Source organism: Hippopotamus amphibius, chromosome 2 (assembly GCF_030028045.1).
Source record: "Hippopotamus amphibius kiboko isolate mHipAmp2 chromosome 2, mHipAmp2.hap2, whole genome shotgun sequence".
Classification (NCBI taxonomy): domain Eukaryota; kingdom Metazoa; phylum Chordata; class Mammalia; order Artiodactyla; family Hippopotamidae; genus Hippopotamus; species Hippopotamus amphibius.
This window is the reverse complement of record NC_080187.1, coordinates 229,985,529-230,005,857: the sequence shown is the minus strand read 5'-3', so window position 1 is coordinate 230,005,857 and position 20,329 is coordinate 229,985,529. Positions and strand designations below refer to the sequence as shown.

General features: G+C 37.9%; 1 protein-coding gene across 4 annotated transcripts in view; it reads left to right on the top strand.

Moving 5' to 3' along the window:
* The window catches only part of TXNDC16 (thioredoxin domain containing 16), a 93,262-nt gene extending 73,943 nt beyond the window's left edge, over positions 1 to 19,319 (top strand). For all 4 annotated transcript variants that reach the window (XM_057723914.1, XM_057723915.1, XM_057723916.1 and 1 more), the window contains 5 exons: positions 4,579 to 4,663; positions 6,632 to 6,770; positions 9,618 to 9,778; positions 12,252 to 12,442; positions 17,572 to 19,319. In XM_057723914.1, the coding sequence (XP_057579897.1) occupies positions 4,579 to 4,663; positions 6,632 to 6,770; positions 9,618 to 9,778; positions 12,252 to 12,442; positions 17,572 to 17,840 (845 nt within the window). In that variant the 3' untranslated portion in view covers positions 17,841 to 19,319. The remainder of the gene's footprint in view (positions 1 to 4,578; positions 4,664 to 6,631; positions 6,771 to 9,617; positions 9,779 to 12,251; positions 12,443 to 17,571) is intronic.
* The last annotated feature ends 1,010 nt before the right edge of the window (positions 19,320 to 20,329 follow it).

The window sequence follows — 20,329 nt, the reverse complement described above, 5'->3', positions numbered from 1 at the left end:
AGAATGTCACTCTTGGCTTTGGAGATGGATGGCCTCTTGACTGGGTAGCAGAACCCTTAGTGTTTTCCTCATCATGTCAACTGAAAAAAAGTACACAACATGAGAGTTGTGAGTTAAGTTTTATTTGAGAGAAAATGAGGACTGTAGCCTAGGAGAAGCCTCTGAGATAGCTCTGAGGAACTGTTCCAGAGAGGTAGGTAGCGTGGGAGTCCGTGTGCATGTGGTGGTGGTGAGGAGGACACGTGCAGTCATTGCTGCTGGTCACTAGAAGGTCGTTGCCAGTCACGGGGAGCAGATGTCTCTGTTAATGCTTTTAGTGCTGCTTTTCTAGATATGAAGGGATGTAAGAAATTGGACCCATAAAATCCTCTGAGAATATCTAACTATCAGAAGGCCTGTTCTGCCAGTTTTTCCCAGAGCACAGAGGGCCTAATTCCAGATCTCCACCCTGAACTCCTTTCAGGGTGTGTTGAAGGTTGGTGACTGCAGTGGCTAATGACCTCATTCTTGTAGAGGCAGATGGCAAGTAACAATTTTTAGTTGATAATCTCTTGCTAACTTTTCCCATTTATATAGCAAACTTCCCCCCCTTCTTATTTTTCTTTTATTTGAGACAACTTTCATATTCTGAATGAAATCTTTTAAGGATGTTCGTATGGGAAGAAGATCCCCAGTGTCTAGGATTATAATTGTACATAGTAGATACTATTAACTACTTATTAAATTTTGCTTTCTACAAATTGCTGTCTAGTAATTTTCCCCTTCTACTTTGTCCTCAAATTTTTTAAAAATAAAAGCCAAAAGAACTCACTAGGAAGAAATAATCAGACTGTTAATGTGTGCTGTGTGGCTTACCATCTTAGAAGGCACAATCCAGAGGGCGTAACTTTTTAATTTGTATTCTCTCTATGAGAAGTCCTGAAGTAAATGACTCTGTGTTTTACTCCTCCGTCTTTCCCTTTCTCATGTTTTCACACCCACAGTTGACTTTGTTTTCTACCTACCTCAGGCGTCTGCTGTCCTGAAGTTCTCTTTTATTATTTATACTGGGCCTTCTTCCAGAAAGAATTAGTCTTCAGATAATAAAAAGCACAAATACAATAAAATCATTAAAACAAGGATAAGAGTTAATCAATAAAAGTAGAGGATAATTATGTAGAATACCTAGAAACACTGCAGTTGATCTTAAAACTTAACCCTGAGCAATCTGGTAGCAAATAGATACAGAAAGATGACATTTTTGCCAATTTATCATCATTGTATAGCAAATGGCAAAATACAAGTTAGGGTGCTGTGGTGCCTGTAGAGAAAATATTTCTCCAATTGCACATGGTGAGAGGGGTTTTTCGCACATGTATATATACATATATATTTCATTGAGAGATCAACATGAAGAGCAGTGTGCTTGACCACATTTCTGTACAAATGATGATAAAATTTACAAGTAATTCTCTCTCAACAGAAGTCAAAAACATAATGTTAAAGTATGTAAAGGTGATTCTGTTATGCCAGAATGCTGTAATCTGATATGATGTTTTTTAATTATTTTACTGGATTGATTGCTTCTAAGCCTTTTAAGTCAGGTATTAGTTCCTGTTCTTTTTTTTATTTTTTGCAGACATTCATATGATAGTTGCTGGATTTTCAACGTCTATTGAATGAGAAAATATATAACAATAAAAGCCTCTTATGAATCCATTAACATTTTATGTACATTTGGATTTTATTTGGATAAATAACATTTCCTGAGCACTTATTTTGTATCAGATATTAATTTGTTGTGCATATAGATTCTAATGGTTTGAAGACTAATGTGAGTTCCATGAGGGCTGAAATGTCTCTTTTATCCACTGGTGTATCTTTCAGGTCCGTCTGCTAGAAAGTTACTACTTTTTGCTTTATCGCTAATAAATACCTTGTGGGGACATAATTTAAAACTCTGTAAATATCCTGCTTCTCATTTTCCTTCTGCACTCCAGCTTTAGAATCCACGGCCTGTGTTGCTGTGACCGTTGCCAAGTGGGAGACTCCCAACTCCGTCATTCCTTCCACCTTTGTTACTTGGCATGCTGCTCATTTGTTTATCAGTATGGATGGCTGAGTTACTATTTTATTCGATGTATTATAAGCAGGTATTATCATTAGTTTGCTCAGGTTGTCCTAGATAGATTTGCTCAGTGGCAGCCCTTTCCCTCTGATTCCTACATCTTTTTTTTTTTTTTTTTTTTTCCGTCCGGGGTACCTGTGACCTTTTGACATCTCCATTATTTTTTGAATATATCCTTTTGCCACAAGATGTTCCCAGCCCCATTCCTAGAATCAGCCAATTCTCCAAGGAGTCTAATTTCCTTTTAGTGGGACATTGAATTTAGAAGCCAAGATCTAGGGGTTAGGAATGCTTTTAATTACTGGGGTGTTCTTGCCTCTCCACTCTTTTGCTGACAGAGCTAAAATATAGATGTATCTACATATGTGTATGTATAAATATAACTATGTAATAAAATGTGACAGTGGAAAAAAAGCAGTACTGCTAAATTAATGTATTTATTTTATGCAATTAAAATGTTTAAAGTTAAAACAACTAAATATTGTAAGTCACCATTAATATTACATCTCAAGTATATTTATAGTGGTTAAAAAAACTTTTTATTTAGATAACGTATTATTTCCTTATATTTGGGTTGCCATACATTCTGACGTATGTGCAGTTTTCATCAAGGAGGAGAATGTTCCTGGTTTCAAACATTCAAAGGAGAATTTACACTTTGATTTAGTAGGAATGGATGTGCAGCTGAGGTCTACAGTCTTAAATACTCCCATTCCCCAAGGAACTTAGAATTTATGGTCAAGTGGGTTCATGAAGAGCCTGCCAAGAAGCATATTCATGAGTTTAGAGTCTTCTGCATGAGGAAACTATACGGGAATATTAGTATAATTTTCTTATCAAAAAAGAAGCTAAAACAGATTCCATTATGTTTTTGCTTTGTTATATCATTGATTCTATAACAATCATCAATTATTGATTAGAATTTAGAGAAGTTTCTCTTAGAAATGAAAGTGCAGGGACTCAGTCCTTTCTATCTAGTTGCTTAGTTTTCTTATGAATCTCTTCTCCTTCAGTATAGCACAGGCTGAAGGAAATATTTTCATGGGTTACTAGCTTCTCATTAAATTTATGATTATAAATGAGCTGTCAGCGCTGCCTGCTGGAGGATTTTGCCACTCTAGTGAGCTGGCTTCCCTACAGCGTTTCTCAATCTCATGGAAAGTACACATCGTTTTTAAAGAAAACAATCTTGTGGTTACCCAGTGTTGACAGTGTTGATGCTCACATCACAAATGTGGTGCTGACTACTACGATACAGATCTTTTGGGTTCAGCATACCCAGACCTCTTGGGTGCTTTATGATTCAATTCTTCCATCATAGTTTTTCTATTTGAACTGCTATAAAACTTTTGTGCAGTGAGCTGAGCTATCTGGCCTTCACTTGGCAAGAATACATCGTTTATATGTCTACCTTTGCTCTTTTGTCATTAGTCTACAACGGTTTAATTCGAACATGCTTCTTGGTTATAAGGCCTAGAATGTGCTGTTATTTATGAAAATGTATTCAGAAACCTCCAGAGGTAGTAGTTCTTGTTTTGGATATGTATATCCTAACCCATGGGAGAAGACTGATACACAAGTTACTCAGCGTTCAAAAGTAACGAAATCACGTTACAGGAAATACAGGAAGTAAAAAAAGAGGACACAAATCCCTCATAATTATAGAACCCTAACACGGAAACTGTTAGAGGACTAGAATTTCCAGTCTTCTGTTTTTCCTGTGCATATAAGCACTTTTAGATTTTGTGGTTGTAATGTGTGTAACATTTCACGTACCTGCTTTTTTTTCCAGGCTACATATCAAACAGCCGTCTCCTTTTACCTTGCCTTAGGAGTAGACTAAAAAGCAGCAAATAGTGGCTTTTGGTTAGAATCTGTATGATTAGAATCTATAAATCTTATAAATTACACTGACCCTTGAAAACGAGGGGGTTTGGGGTGCTGACCCCCCGCACAGTCAAAAATCCCCAGACCTCAGAAGCGGCGGAGTTGATAAATGATCCACCCAAGGGCAGGAAGCTCAGTTTGGATGGCATTAGGACTCAAACCCTAGTTCTTTTGATTCCACATATTGTGATCTCTTGAACACAATTGAACACAAACTTTTCCCCACACTTAGTTTAAAGGTCTGTAAAATGAAAATACAGGTACTAAACTTATTGGAAACAATTCCTGTATAAGTGGACCCATGCAGTTCAGACTCGTGTTGTTCAAGGGTCAGCTGTACACCTGGAGCACATTTATTTACAGAACCAGAGTTGTGTTACATCAATGTACATTTCTGTAGTAATCAAATATTATAAAAAGAACACAGATTGATTTTACAACCAATAAGTTATGTAAGGTCTGCACCTAAACATCTTTATAATTAATTCATAATTAAGCACTGTCATCTATAAATATGTTCATCAGTTGAACAGCACACATAACTTTGAAGCTTTCAGATTTTTATCTTGTCTCTATTTTTACAGCAAAAGAAGAGTTCACTGAAGCAGGCAACTACCTAAAAGGATGTGTTATCACAGGAATTTATTCTGAAGAAGATGTTTCAATACTGTAAGTCTGTTGGTCTAATTTTAGGGAGGAAGAAGTTTGCAAAATAATATACTGCTTGTCTTTACAGAGTTGATGAAAGAAAATAGGGCAGCAGCATAACTAAATTTTTAATTTCCTTCTGGGCATATCTGGGAACTACTATCTGGCTATTTAGAATTTTTAGATATTCAAAATTCTGCTTTAGGCTAGAGACCCCACGGGGCAGTGTTGGCTTGATACTTCATCTTCCTGTAAAGTTTTTCATTTTTCGATTCTATTACCTGCAATTTAAATTCTTCATAGTTGTCATGATTTTTTGAGGAATTTTCTTTTCTGGCTGTCTGGATTTTGATTTGCCACCAAGGTCTACGTAAAAATCAGTTTTTCTATATTTCTCCCAGAGTTTTAGGTGATGAACTGATAGTTCTACTTAATCTTGTTATTATTGCAGATATATGCTTAAGCACTGCTTTTTTTTTTTTTTAATAAATTTATTTATTTATTTATTTATTTAATTGGCTGTGTTGGGTCTTCGTTGTTGCACACGGGCTTCTTTCTCTAGTTGTGGTGAGCGGGGGCTACTCTTCATTGTGGTGCGCAGGCTTCTCATTGCGGTGGCCCTTCTTGTTGCAGAGCACGGGCTCTAGGCACGTGGGCTTCCATAGTTGTGGCACATGGGCTCCATCGTTGTGACTCACGGGCTCTAGAGCACAGGCTCAATCGTTGTGGCGCACAGGCTTCGTTGCTCCGCGGCATGTGGGGTCTTCCTGGGGCAGGGCTCAAACCCATGTCCCCTGCATTGGCAGGCAGATTCTTACCCACTGCGCCACCTAGGAAGTCCTTAAGCACTGCTTGTTTAGCCACCTAAATTGCTGGGGCTCCTGTGAACTATCAGATATTTCAGTTGCTGCAGAATGAAGGGCTGAACTGAGAATGTGAACGTTATTAATATACATCATGTTTTGCACTAAGGACTCATCTTCAGGTGTACGTGGAGTTGTTACAGCCCAGTAGTTTGTGTTTCTTACCCTCTGACTATATTATTCCTAAGCTCCTGATTTCTGAGCTTAAATCTTTCATCCTGAATACTGGTGACACATGCTTTTGATGATGGAGCTCCTGTTCTATCCATGAAATGAGTGATTTTTGAAAAGTGAACACTGACCTCCACATCTTTAGGGAATATGAGACCTGTTCACCTGACACATGGACAGTCACCCACTCTCTTCTAGAGCAGTAGTTTTCAGAGTACGTTTTGTTTATAATCAACTGGTCCACTAAGAGCGTCCTTCAGCTAATCTGAAGACTGGCTTTCTACTAATGCTTATAATCTTATCATGTCTATATTTGTTTTAGCATGGATTAAGTGTTTACATGATATAAATGTGACATCACTGGTAATTTCATACAAGGTGTTTTTTTCCTATTTAGTGATTTTCTTTTAGGCTTAGTTAGAAGATTTGGGCTTTGTTTCAGTGGAGAGAGCACAGACTCTGTATCTGGAATACCTCAGTGTGATGCTATTTATCACTCTTTCATCATCTGTAAAAAGAGGGTTATAGGGCCGTTCTGAGGGTTAAATAAAAGCTTAACTAGAAGCACCTGGTATAGTGCCTGGCAAATAATAGGCCCATTCTCATAAATGCCTGTCTCCTTGCTCAGCAGTTTGGTGAGCAGCCCAAAAGGTTGAGAACCATTCAGTGTGTTCCTAATCCTATTTAGACATTTTCTTGGTGAGTAAGTTGTCTAGAAAAACAAACCTGGCCAGATTACTGTCTGTTGCGTTCTTCTAATCTAGGTTGTCAAGGTTCTTGAACTTGCTCAGATAGCCTCACAGAGAAGATAAGTTTGTCTGGAAATGGAGTTCTATTTTTCCTTAGTAGGGCTTCCCGTTTGCTGCCTCCATTGTGACTTCTTGGCCTAGCTGTTCATGTTTTTGATGATTTGCTATATTGTGGTTGGAAATTTTAATACTACATTTCTCCATAGGTCAAGTAAATATGCTGTAACTCTTCCAGCCCTGCTGCTTGCCAGACACAAGGAAGGCAAAATCGAGAGCATTCCGTATGCTAACGTCCATGCACAAGACATAGTTCAAATAATAACAAATGCATCACTGGAAACATTTGTGAGTATATTTTGTAATAAGGATGTTGTTTGAAATAAGAAAATCTAGATCCGTTAAAGATAGTGTGTTTTGATACCTGATTTTCCAGCTTTTGTTGGCACAGAGCATGATGTTCTGTGAGCTCAAGACTCACTGGGTTGCTCTATTTTATTATTCACTCATTGTGCAGACAGCTTCCTTAGTTCACTGCTAAACATTTACATGTCTTTGGATGATTTTTATTGCTGAGATGCTTGTGGCTGATGGCCGGTTGAAGCACTCAGTCTAGGCTGAAACTTGGCATAAGGGACGTGGATTCCAGAGAGCACACTGCCGGGCTTCAGGTCCTGGCCTCCTTACTGACTGTATGTAGGCCTCTCTGTGCCTCAGTTTCCACATGTGCAAAATGTAGGGGAACACTCTGCTGAAGAGGGTTCTTGTAAGGACTCAATGAGATAGGTGTTTAGGGCTCTGCATACAGTGTTTGGCTCCTGGTAAACACTCCACAAATGTTACCTAGTATTATTACTTATACAGTTGTAGAGCAAAGACTGTCTTACAAAAGTCCTTTTCCAGCACTTACTTTGTATAATAGTGGATTCAAGGGCACAACAGATGTAACCTGCATTTCTTGATTTTGATTGTTTTGCATTAATATTAAACATGCAATACTGACATAGGAGCACTGCTATCAGCTACAAATACTGAATAAATGTCCTCCTGTGCTATACAGTAGGTCCTTATTAGTTATCTATTTTCTATATAGTGTCACTACTGTTTTTAATCCTAAATATGCTTTGTTACTCTTTTCAATTCTTGTTAATAACAGCCTAGACAAATTGTCTTCTACAAACATATTAAAAATGTTTTTTAATTAATAAAAAGAGTAAAAGGGTAAGATTTCTTATTTCTTACTAAATCTTTTCTTTGTTATTTTAAACCCCAAAGAAATAAGAGGCTCTCGCTCTCCCTGCTCCCCAGATGCTCTGCATGTCTTAACACCTGTCTGCACCCCCGTGATGCTCCCTAGGTCTGGAATCCCCAGCCTAGCACACGCCTCCATCTGTCAAGGGCTTTTTTCTTATCCAAGGCCCAGATCAAATACCACTTCCTAAAATCACCCATGAGCTCCTCTAATTTGTTTTTTAGTTTTACTTTAGAGCCGATAGGTTTCCTTAGTGTCATACATTAAATTTTTTCTCAGATCATAGCAGTTTGTATACTTCTTTCCTCCTCTGAGCTCTGAACTCTCTGAGGGCAGGGTAAGCACCTTCTGTTTGATTCAGTACCCAGCATAAGATTTTGAAGTTCTCAGTAAATTTTTGAAGTGAGCAGTGATGGCCCCATTGTACCAGATTTATCGAATCTGTTCTGCTGGCTGATAAGATCTGTCAATTTTAGGGGGACATAACTCATGTAGAAGAGAAAGGATGATAGTTAATACAAGATGACGACACAGGGAGGGGAGTTTGGAGAAGGGATCTAAGGTTTAAATCATGAAAGAGGAAGATGTGAAAAGAGGATTTAGCGTCTGAAAGGGAAAGAATTTAAAGAAAAATGAGACTTGGCATAGGAAAGTGGCTTTGAAAACTAAGTAGGGAAAAATATATGGCAGAGTTTGGTGTTTGAGGATGAATCAAAGGTGGTTGGCACCAAAAACTAGAAAAAGAAAAATTGTTCGTTTGGATTTCTAGTGTGATTCAGTGAAATGGAAGGCTGGTGAACAGGCTGCCTGGGTGCTAGTTTCATTTAACTCTTCCTCCTGCTTAGCTGTGTGACTTCAGCAGGTCAGCTTCTTGTCGTTGGTTTCCTCTTCTGTCATCTGGGGATTAGTTTTCTGATATAGGAAGATTTAATCCAGCTCACAAGTACATCCAGAAGATGAATTAATAGATGTGGTACTAAAAATGGAAAATGGTAGGAGCTTTTAATATTCTAAGTCACTGCTATTTTTTTTTAAATTTTTATTGGAGTATAGTTGATTTGTAATGTGTTAGTTTCAGGTATACAGCAAAGTGAATCAGTTATACACATATATATATATCTCTCCACTCTTTTAGATTCTTTTCCCATATAGGCTGTTACAGAGTATTGAGTAGATTTCCCTATGCTATACATTAAGTCCTTATTAGTTATCTATTTTATATATAGTGTCACTGCTATTTTTAATTCTAAATGTTACTCTTTTCAATTTTTGTTAAAACAGCCTAGACAAATTGTCTTCTACAAATATATAAAAAATGTTGTTCTCTTTTAATAAAAAAAGTAAAAGTAAAGTAAAAATAAAAAAGTAAAAGTAAAGTAATTTCTTATTTTTTAGTAAATTTTTTATTTATTTTAAACTCCAAAGAAATGAGATTTTTAAAATTTGTTTTAGCATATTATTGGATTACTTTATGCTAAAAACTCATAATTTTGAAACAAATTAAGATTTTATTAATTTTTAAGTAATCATAGATGTTAAAAGATTATATCTTTTAAGTTCAGCTTATTTTTTTTCAAAAGTTTTATGTTAGAGGAAAATAAGAGTTTTATTTGTCATGTGTATGTTGGCTAGTCTGATCTAGATTTTAGCATAAGAAATTATTAGAAGTGCTACATCCTTATAAAACAGGGGGCTCCTTTAATTTATTTTCAAATTCTATTAGTAGTTTTATTTTGAAAATAACTAGCTCATTATTAAGACAAGATGGGTTTAAATAAAAACTCGAGATTCATAGTTATTAATCAATATAGCAAAATCTCCACTTAAAATATGTTTGAAATACACTTTACAAACTCAAATTCCAAGAGTGATTTGAACATTATTTTCTATTTTATGCATTATAATTTCCCATTTTTTCTTGGTTTGTTTTTGTTTTTGAACAGCCAGAAATCACTGTGGGAAATCTTCCCACTTATTTAAGACTCCAGAAACCATTACTTATTTTATTCAGTGATGGCAGCATAAATCCTCAGCATACAAAAGCAATATTGACGCTGGTAAAAGAGAAACACTTGGATTCATGTACCCCGTGCTGGTTAAATCTGTAAGTATATTTTTAATCTTTTAATGTGTAAAAGGTAAAGAAAGTATAGTGATTATTAAATCAGGGAATGAAACTCTGTCTTTGGAGGTCATACTGTGGAACCAGTGTGTACATCATCATGATGTTCTAGTCACTAAATGCCCTCAAGTGGTCTAAGATGACCTTGTTTTAGATTGAATTCTGTTCTACAATAATTTTTTTTTGCTGTGTGATATTATTTTTTTCAGCTTTATTGAGGTATAAATGACAAAATTGTAAGATATTTAAAATGTGCATTGTAGTAATTTGATATATGTATACACGGTGGAAAGATTCTTCCATCTAGTTAATTAACACATCCATCAACTCACATGTTTGTTTTATATACATAAACTTTCGGGGGGGGGGGTGAGAACATTTAAGTTCTACTCTCTTAGCAAATTTCAACTGCAGTCACCATGTTATACATTGAATCCTCAGACCTTATCTTGCAACTGAAACGTCTTGTATATTTTACCGGTTTCTCCTTAGTTCCCCCACCCTGCAGTCCCTGGCAACTTTTCTACTCAGTTTTTATGAGTTTGACTTTTTTTTTTTTAAAGATTCCACACAGACCAGTGATAGTACTATGTAGTATTTGTCTTTCTCTGTCTGGCTTACTGCACTTAGTATAATGCCTCAAATTCCATCCATGTTGTAGCAGATGGCAGGATCTCCTTCTCTCTCAGGGCTGAGTGATGTTCCATTTTATAGGTATACTACATCCTTTTATCTATTCACCTGTTGACACAGATTAGTTACATATCTTGGCTGTTTGTGAATAACGCTGCAGTGAACATGGGAGTGCAGATATCTCTTCAATATTCTGTCTTCATATCCTTTGGATACATACCCAGAAGTGGGATTGTTGGGTCCTTTGGTAGTTCTAGTGTTAATTTCTCGAGGCACCGCCATACTGTTTCCCTTTTCTAGTGACTAAAACATCGTGATGACATATACATTGGTTCCATGATGTTAACTCCAGAGGTCGAGTTTCACTCCCTAATGAAAATTGGCTTCATCAGCTACATCCCCACCAACACTGCACAAGGGTTCCAATTTTTCCACATCCTTGCCAGCACTTTTTTTTTGGTCTTTTTGCCAGTTGCTGTTCTGACAGGTGTGAGGTGATATCTCATTGTGGTTTTGATCTGCATCTCCCTGATGATTAGTGATGTTAAACATCTTTTTATGTATCTTTTGGTCATTTGTATGTTTTCTTTGCAAAAATGTTTATTCAGTTATGTCCATTCTTTAATTGTTGTTTTGTGACTGAGTTGTGCAAGTTCTTTAGTTATTTTGATATTAATTCCCTATCAGATATATGATTTGCAGATATTTTCTCCCCTTCTGAAGGTTGCCTTTTCATTTTGTTGGTTTCCTTTGCTGTGCAGAAGCTTTTTAGTTTGATGTTGTCCCACTTGTTTAGTTTTGCTTTTGTTGCCTTTGTTTTTGGTGTCATAAAATACATTTTTTAAAATAATAATTCTTCTGATTTTAAAAGTAATGGATGTTCACTGAGGGAAATTTGGCAAATATAGAAAAATAAACATTGTGTTGTTTTGGCATTTTTCTTTAATTCCTTTTTCTATATTTCTGTATTTTAAAAATGCAGTCTAAAATGTTGCAGAAAATTATCAGTACCTTTACCAACAGTATTTCCTGGTGTATTTTCTAGACGTGTGGCTTGTGTTATTACATTTAATATCTCTGAATACAGTTCACGTATATGTATACACTGTCCATTGTTCAAAGTCATCAGATTAAAGACATTTCATTTTTAACTCATTTGAAAAATTACAAAAATAGAGCAGTGTACATTTTTGTTGTGAAGAGTTCACTAACAGTACAGCCTGCTACTTGAGACAAAATTTTTCCAGGTGGTTGTCCTTGTAGCTTTCTCAGAGTAAAACAGTACTTTCCACAATGTGGGATGTGCTATATTAGGGAAACTAGTTGACTTAAACTTCTGGTTTCCTTGTATGAACATACTTTTAAAAATCTTTTTAATTTGAAGCTAATCCTGAGGCAGGAGACAGTTTTATTTGGAAAAGGGGTATCTATCATATGTATCCTGTTATTTTATAGTTCGTAGCCATTTAGTTGTTGAGCCGACGTGATCAGATACTTGACTAAACCTTGGAAGGAACCTGTGATTACAACAAAAGGCAAAACTCACAAGCCTTCGGACTGTGTTTCATTAAAACTCTCATTGGCTGCCTTTTCTCTCCTAAGAGAAATACAGTATGTACCCCATGTTAAAAGAAACTTTTTTACAACTCTGATTGCTGATAACATGGTTGTAGACCTCTTGATTTTTAGGATTTATGTTCATAAAATAAACTTCCTGTCATGATACTATATTTAAAGGTTAATGTTTTACAAGCTATTGTTCTCATTATTTTGTCATAGAAAGAAATATTCATTAATGTGTTCAATTGCTCCCTTTTTATAGGAAGAACACTCCTGTGGGGAGAGGAATCTTGCAGGCGTATTTTGATACCCTACCTCCCCTTCCTCTTCTTGTGGTGGTGGATCTGCATTCAGGTGGCCAAGTATTTGCATTTCCTTCAGACCAGGCTATCACTGAACAGAATCTTTTATTGTGGCTGAGAAAATTAGAAGCAGGACTAGAAAGTCATATCAGTAAGTTTCCAGTTTTAAGGTGCACAATTCTATATTTTGTTTCAAGGATTTTTGAAAAAAATAAATTTACTTATTGGCTATGTTGGGTCTTCGTTGCTGCACACAGGTTTTCTCTAGTTGCAGCGAGTGGGGGCCTACTCTTTATTGTGGTGCACAGGCTCCTCTTTGCCGTGGCTTCTCTTGTTGTGGAGCACAGGCTCTAGGCACATGGGCTTCAGTAGTTGCGGCACATGGGCTCAATAGTTGTGGCTTACGGGCTCTGGAGCTGCAGCACATGGGCTCAATAGTTGTGGCTTACGGGCTCTGGAGCTGCAGCACATGGGCTCAATAGTTGTGGCTTACGGGCTCTGGAGCGCAGGCTAAATAGTTGTGGCGCACAGGCTTAGTTGCTCCACGGCATGTGGAATCTTCCTGGAGCAGGGATCGAACCCATGTCCCCTACGTTGGCAGGTGGATTCTTAACCACTGCACCACCAGGGAAGTCCTTGTTTCATGGATTTTTAAACTTGAATTATAGCTAATGAATGCTGGAATGAGTTGAATTGTAATGTTTGTAAGTATTCTAAATATTAATATGCTGGTAGCGTTGTCCATGGGATAGTCTCCTATATGCTAGGTACTATTACCCACAGAAAATGTCATTATATTCAATTTAATAGTAATAGCTAACATTTGTTGAATGCTTAATAGGTGTCTAGCTCAAAGCTACGTGATTCACGTGCATTATCTCATTTATTCTCACAAGAGTCATAGGAAGTATCTATAGAAGAGTTAAGTAACTAGTTCAAAGTCATATAATTAACCAGTAAATGAGGAAACGTGGATTTTAACATGGCTCTGTTGTACTCCAGAGCCAGAGTTTTGAACCACAAAAAAAGAGATCTTGGCCCAGAATTTAACGCTGGCTTATGACATGTGTAGTCCCTGTTTATTTTCTAAAACCTGTGTGGATTTATGCTGTGGTATAGATGTGTATGCAGTTTATATACAGTTGTGACAATGATGGTCCTGTTGCTATAATTCAAATTAGTTAACATGTGATAATGTAGATCATTAGCCTGCTGAGGAAATAGTGTGAAATTTGATGTAAAGTTTCCTAAGGTACTTCTAAGGACTTTGTTATTGGAAACCAAATGAACTATATTATAATAACGTTTTGACACTGTTCATGACCGAGTTCTGAAGAAGGTTGTGTGTGTGTGTGTGTGTGTGTGTGTGTGTGTGTGAATATATATGTATACACATACAGAGTTCTGGTATATAAACACCAATTCAGTGTTACACTGTCTCTCAGCCAGCATGCAGTATGTGAATCTGTCATTATGTCTATTTATGTATATTTAATCAGATTCTTCAGTTTAAGTGCCAGTCAATGCAGCATACCTGTTCTTCCCAGGAGTCTATCTACGTCATTTCTATTAAGTTAGGCAGTTTTAACTAAACTGTTATGTTTAAATAGTCTATAGAAGGTACTTGTATATTGAAATGTAATCCACATACCATAAAATGCACCCTTTTAAAGTGTACAATTCTCGATGTTTTTTGGGTATATTCACAAGGGTGTGCAACCATTACCACTACTGAATTTTTTTTAAAAAAATTTATTTATATTTATTGGCTGCGTTGGGTCTTCGTTGCTACACGCAGGCTTTCTGTAGTTGCGGCGAGTGGGGGCTACTCTTGATTGTGGTGCACGGGCTTCTCATTGCAGTGTCTTCTCTTGTGGAGCACGGGCTCTAGGCATGTGGGCTTCAGTAGTTGTGGCACACGGGCTCAATAGTTGTGGCTCACAGGCTCTAGAGTGCAGGCTCAATAATTGTGGCTCACAGGCTTAGTTGCTCCATGGCATATGAGATCTTCCCAGACCAGGGATCGAACCCATGTCCCCTGTATTGGCAGGCAGATTCTTAACCACTGCGCCACCTAGGAAGTCCACCACTATTGAATGTTAAAACGCATTTCCATCACCCTCAAAAGAAACCCTATCCCCATGAGCAGTCACTTCCCACTCTCCTCTCCCTTTATTCCTTGACAGCCACTCCCTTTCCTTTTGTCCTTGTGGATTTGCCTAACCTGGACCTTTCGTATATGTGGAGTCATACAACGCGTAGACTTTTGTGCCTGGCTTCTTCCACTTGGCATAGGTTTTCAGGGGTCACCCATGGTCTGGCGTGAATCAGTGGTGCATTCCTTCCCGTGGATGGATAATATTCCATTGGATGGATGCGCCCCGTTTTGTTTGTGCACTCAGCCGTTGATGGACATTGGCACTGTCTATGAACACTGCTGCTGTGAAGAATCGCATACATGTTTTCCTGTCACATACACAGATGCCTCATGCCAGTCACCCCACAGTCTTGAACACAGAATCTTTGTAATAGGTTTTAAATTGGGAAATTGAGTTCCTCCAACGTTGTTCTTCACATGCAAGATGATTTTGGCTCTTCTGGGTCTTTTTAGATGGTATATATTTTTAAGTCTTAATTTTGTGAGATCATGTATTAGTTTTCACATTTTCCTAGGAAATGTAAAAAGGTAATTAAATTGACTGTGTTGTCTGCCGTCATCTGAAAGAAGCCTTTCTGTGGTTGTCATTACTTACCGTTGGCGTCTTCGTTCTAGCCACATCACACAGAGGTCCTTTCCGTTGTAGCTCTCGCGCTCTTCAGGTAGTCTGCGTTCTCTGCTCTATCCGCATTGCTGTTGTAGAGAAACAGTGGCGTGTTGTCATTTTCCAGTTGCTGTGACACAGAGGCCTGGTGGACTCTGAGTCAGATGGGATGATTTGTAAGTTGAGCCAGCATACCTCTCCCGCTGAGCTGCTTTAAGACGGGTGATGTGATGCTCAGAGACACGGAACCTGAGCTTCTGACCCGGCCTCCTTGGTTACTAACCGTGTAGCTTTAGGCAAGGGTTTCCTTTGTTTCCCCGCTGTACAACTATCAAAGGAGATTCATAGTTCCTACTCGGACCATGTCACCGTTATTTTAAAAATCAAAAATGCAAAGGCATGCCTTTTAAAGTGTAAAACCTAAAGTATTGTTATACTTCATGTAAAGATCCTTTCCTACAAGGAGCCTCGTGGGGGGCTTTGATTCCTCAACTCAAACCATTTCCAAGAGGAAAGAATCAGAATTATTCTGAGTTTCCTGAGAGACTGGTATTTCTTCCATTGCAATTCTGTTAATGCCTCTGGCTTCCCTTATTTCTTTGTATCACTGTTCCTGGTCTTACGTCATTCCTGCAGCCTCTGCAGCAGGGAAGAAGGAAAGGTCCAAGCAGGACTTTTCTGTATCAGGGCCTGTCTGCAGCATCCCTGTCCCGGGTCACCACACCTTGGGAGACAGATCTGGGACAGGGATGCTGCAGCTACTCTTGGAATAGCCCGACTCTGTAACATGGTGCCACCCGTCTCTGCCACACCTTGCTTGCCTCGCATCTTAGTTTCCGTGAAATTGTGACCACTGGATCTTCTTCCTTGAGATGTACACTTACTTTTGGTAGATTCTCTGACCTTTCTAGGCCTTGGTTTTCTCATCTATAAAGTGGGATAGTAATTGTACTTTCCTCATGGGGTTGCAAGGATTAAATATATAATGCCTGATATAGTGTAAAGCCTCAGTCAATGTGAGCCATTATTATTATTGTCATTACTAATTCGATAATACTGTCTTTATTGCCTATATGTGCTGAGAGTACAGTCTTATTTGCAATTAAAAACATTAAGATCTCTATATAGAGTTAGTTCCCTCAGTAAATAATTAGCAGAATTAGGATCTCCAGTTTCAGGCATTTTGTCATCTCAGACCACTAGGCTGCAGTGTTTACCTTAAAAAAATAAATATTGCTAAATCTTTGCTGTGCTTTAAACTGGACTTTATTCTTAGAGATACTTTATCTGCATATTGCAAAATACAGTTATTCTTACTTCTTACCTATTCATTATATTCAAGAAACTGTTTTATCCGTTTGTCACTTTCAAGTCTGCTAAGCTGGTAACGCTGTAATTTGAAACCTCAGTCACACGGGTGGCCTAAATTTAATACCCTGCTGTTGTACCATGGCTTTCATGTAACTGAGTCTGCGTGAAGAAATCATATATAAATAAGTAGAGTGTGGATATACATATGTATTGATGCAGATTTTTGTTTGTGTTTTAATCTACTCTAGGAAATTAGAGTTTATATGAATGTCCTAAGCTTTTACTTGATTTGTGAGAGATGTGCAAGTTTTTATTTTATGAGCGTTACTTTCTTTTCATGTAACAGTGTATAGATTCTTTCACTAGAATTTATCTTTTAAATGTTTACTTTGCACATTTCCTTATATAGTTTATTTTTCAAATAGTATTTTAATTAGGCAACTAAATTCTGAAATTGTGTGAAATCTGTCTACTAAATGGAGAAAAGCTGGTTTATTTATCTCACATATATATATGTTATCAGCTTAAATCCTTTTCTTCTTCTAATGACCAGTGTTTTAAAATAATGTTAAGATTCACTGCCATGATTCCAGTCACTGTCTGTTTATAGTACAGTTGATTCAATAGCAATTTTTAATGATCTTTGTCTATAATTATTTTTATAAAATGTACTTTTTTTACATAAAGTATGTACAAAGGATGTTAAATCTTCCAAAATGGAAAATGCTTTAAAATGTGAGGAAATACTTGTCTAAATAATAAATCTGTATGTATGTTCCAAAATTTTTTTCCTGGAATAGTTACAGTTCTTTGAGATAAAGATAGGAGCAGGGAGGGAGGCGAGAGACGTCTTCATTTTAACTGATTCCTGGCCATGTGTGATCTCATTACACGTGTTGCTATTTTTTAAAACCCCAGCAAGGGTTAATAGGCAGTGAGATTATGGACCTTTTGTTTTTTGCCTGTTAATACTTATCTTTATTTAAAATAGGATAGCTTATAAATGTAATATATGAAGATGCCTAGGAATGATAAATGTATCAGGCGTCTCAGTGATGATAATAAAACATAGCTTTGCTTAAATAAGGAAAACTGATAAGGCCTTCACTCTTACAAATATATTTTTCAAAATAAAACATTTCCTGGTGTATTCACGTGATGAGATTTTATATCTGTTCCTCGTTGACCCTTGATTCTTTCCTTCCAGAAACTTTACCTGCTCAGGAATGGAAACCGCCTCTGCCTGCTTACGACTTTCTCAGCATGATGGATGCCGCAGCATCTCAGCATCCTACCAGGAAAGTTCCCGAGTGTGTGGGAGAAACTGATGTGCAGGAAAATGGTAAAGAACAGCCTGAAGATAAGTCGGCAGGCGGAAGGGACTCTGTTGGGATACTGAGACTCAAGCACTGGCACAGAAGTGACTGGTCCGAGGAAGCCGGCACACCGTTCAGGCGTGGTGATGAAGAATTGTGACGCTCACAAGGCAGCTGATTGCGCAGGGCTGTGGAAAGCTTTCCGAAGTCTTTTTGGCTTATTTGATAGACTAAGAACTTATTTCATTGACGAGTAACACTAAATCATTTCACGTGTCTCGACCAGTGAGGTCCGGTGGGAGTCGACGTGCCACGTTATTTAACTTAGAATCCCCACAGCCACATTCAGAGGAAAACCGAGCAGGTGAAAGTAGTTTTAATCTATTTTACCTAGTAGGTATACCCAAAATAGTTCAGTTAACATACAAATTATAAGTTATTTTACACTTTTTTCTTCATATCAAGTCTTCAAACTCCAGTGCACATTTTACACCTACTACACATCTTAGTCCAGAGCAGCCCCGTTTCAGGTGCTCAGTAGCCACGTGGGGCTGGTGACGGTGCTATGAGGCAGCTCCGCTCCAAACAGCTACTGGCACGGCTAATGTAGTTGTAGCCATGGTGCACTTTAAACTAAAAGAGACATGTAACTGGTTTAATCACAGTTGACTCCACAGTGGAATCACAGCGCTGGCAGCTGTATTTGTTTTGTTGTCGTGACATTAAAACCAGTGTTTCTTAATCAGGGAACAATTTTGCCACCCCCCAACTCCCCCCTGCTGGGAGACGTTAGGCGACCTCGAGACGTTTTTGTCATTGTTGCTGGCCTATAGTGGGGCTAGTAGAGGCCGGGGATGCTACTAAACACCCCACAGTGCATTCGACAGCTCCCCTGCCCCCCCCAAAAAAGGATTATCCTGCTCAAACATCAGTAGTGCCGAGGTTGAGTAACTCTGTGTTAAACTAATCTGTGGCAAAATGGTAAATTTACTTTTATAATATTTTCAAAAAGTAATGAAATAACCCTAAAAAGGATGCAGAGTAAGATATATATAATATATATTCTGTTATATATGTTATATCATGATTCCCGTATATATAATAATATATGTACTTGTCATATATATATAGTTGCTCCTTGAACAACCCAGGTTGGAACTGCGTGGTTCTACTCACATGTAGACTTCCTTCACTAAACGTGTTCTACGGTACGGTAGGATCCATGGCTGGTTGAATCTGCAGATGTGGAACTGTGGTTATGGAGGCCAACTGTAAAGCTATTTGACTCTTTGGAGGCTGGCTCCCCTACACCCTACAGTGGTCAAGGCTCAACTGTGTATTTTGTTGTAACGTAGGTCATTTGCTCCTCCCAGCGCCCTTTTCTAGATGTTTTTCTTGTAGCATGTCGTGTGTATTGTTGCAGTTCACTCTCATTTGTTTTTTATGTCTTACTTGGGAAATATGAGCGTGAACTCTAAATGTAGTTTGTAGTAATAAAACATCATCAGCGTAATCTTTGACTACAAGCACATAGAAACATGAAATCAATGTCGCTGCACCACAGCCAGCAATTTTGACAGTTATTAATACATGTTCTTTTAATAATTTTAAATAAAGTATCTTCGATTTCAGGCTACCTTTAAAAGCTTGCTTTGGCCTCTGTCATGTCCTCTATTGGACCACTTTCCCTGTATCAGTTGAATTTCTTTGGTTGCAACCAACAGAAATTCAAATTTGGTTAACTTAAGCAAAATGAGAATATTGGATAATTCACAGAGTTAAGCTATTCTTTGAAAAGATAGGAAAGCTGTTTTGGGATCTATGTAGCGGGAACTAACAGCTCAGTAATGGGTCAGTTCCAGCTGTTTTTCTTTCTTTCATGACTCAGGGAGTCCTGGGAATGTTGGCCAGGGGAAAACTGGGCACTTTAACTGGCAGCCCTAACCAGACCTCCACAGTACAGAAGAGGTGAACCTCACAAAAGAAATCTAGATTTTGTTTACTAGGAGAAGGGGGAGTGAGTGTAGAGAGGGATAGAAACCACACAGGAATGGAAAATCTATGAATCCTCAAGACACCACTTGCGGTTCTTCTGCCTAGCCTTTGTACCCTTTTCAGGTGTGTTTACCACATCCGCCTGTCCGTTTCTGAGAGCTTCAAAAGCCCTCTCTCTACCCCCAAGTGGCTGCAGTTTTCCTGTGTGTCTCCCTGATTATAAGAGTCTGTGGCCAGTGCATTTGTGCATTCTGAGTAACGTCTCATTCCTCATGAATCAGGTTCTTTTACCCCCTCCTGACTCACCTATGCTGGAAGGTAAACATTCTTGGTCCACTGCTTCCAGCCCTTATGATGAAATATTCCATGAGCTGTTTTTCAGAATTCCTGGAGTTCATTACCCAAGCTTATGCTTCTTTTAAAACTAACTAAACACATATAAGCAGAACATTAAATTCAAAGATCAGTAAGTGTCTATCTTTGGTAATAGAAAGTAATCAAATAGGTGTACCTTGGGAGTTGTGCTTCCATTTAAGATGTAGAAAGCTGCAAGAGAATGTTCCTCCCATCCTAAGAAGAAAAAAAAAACCATGGCTTTTCTATTACAGCATTAGAGAAGGCGGCCAAAGGAGCTGAATTCCAGAGTGACAAGCC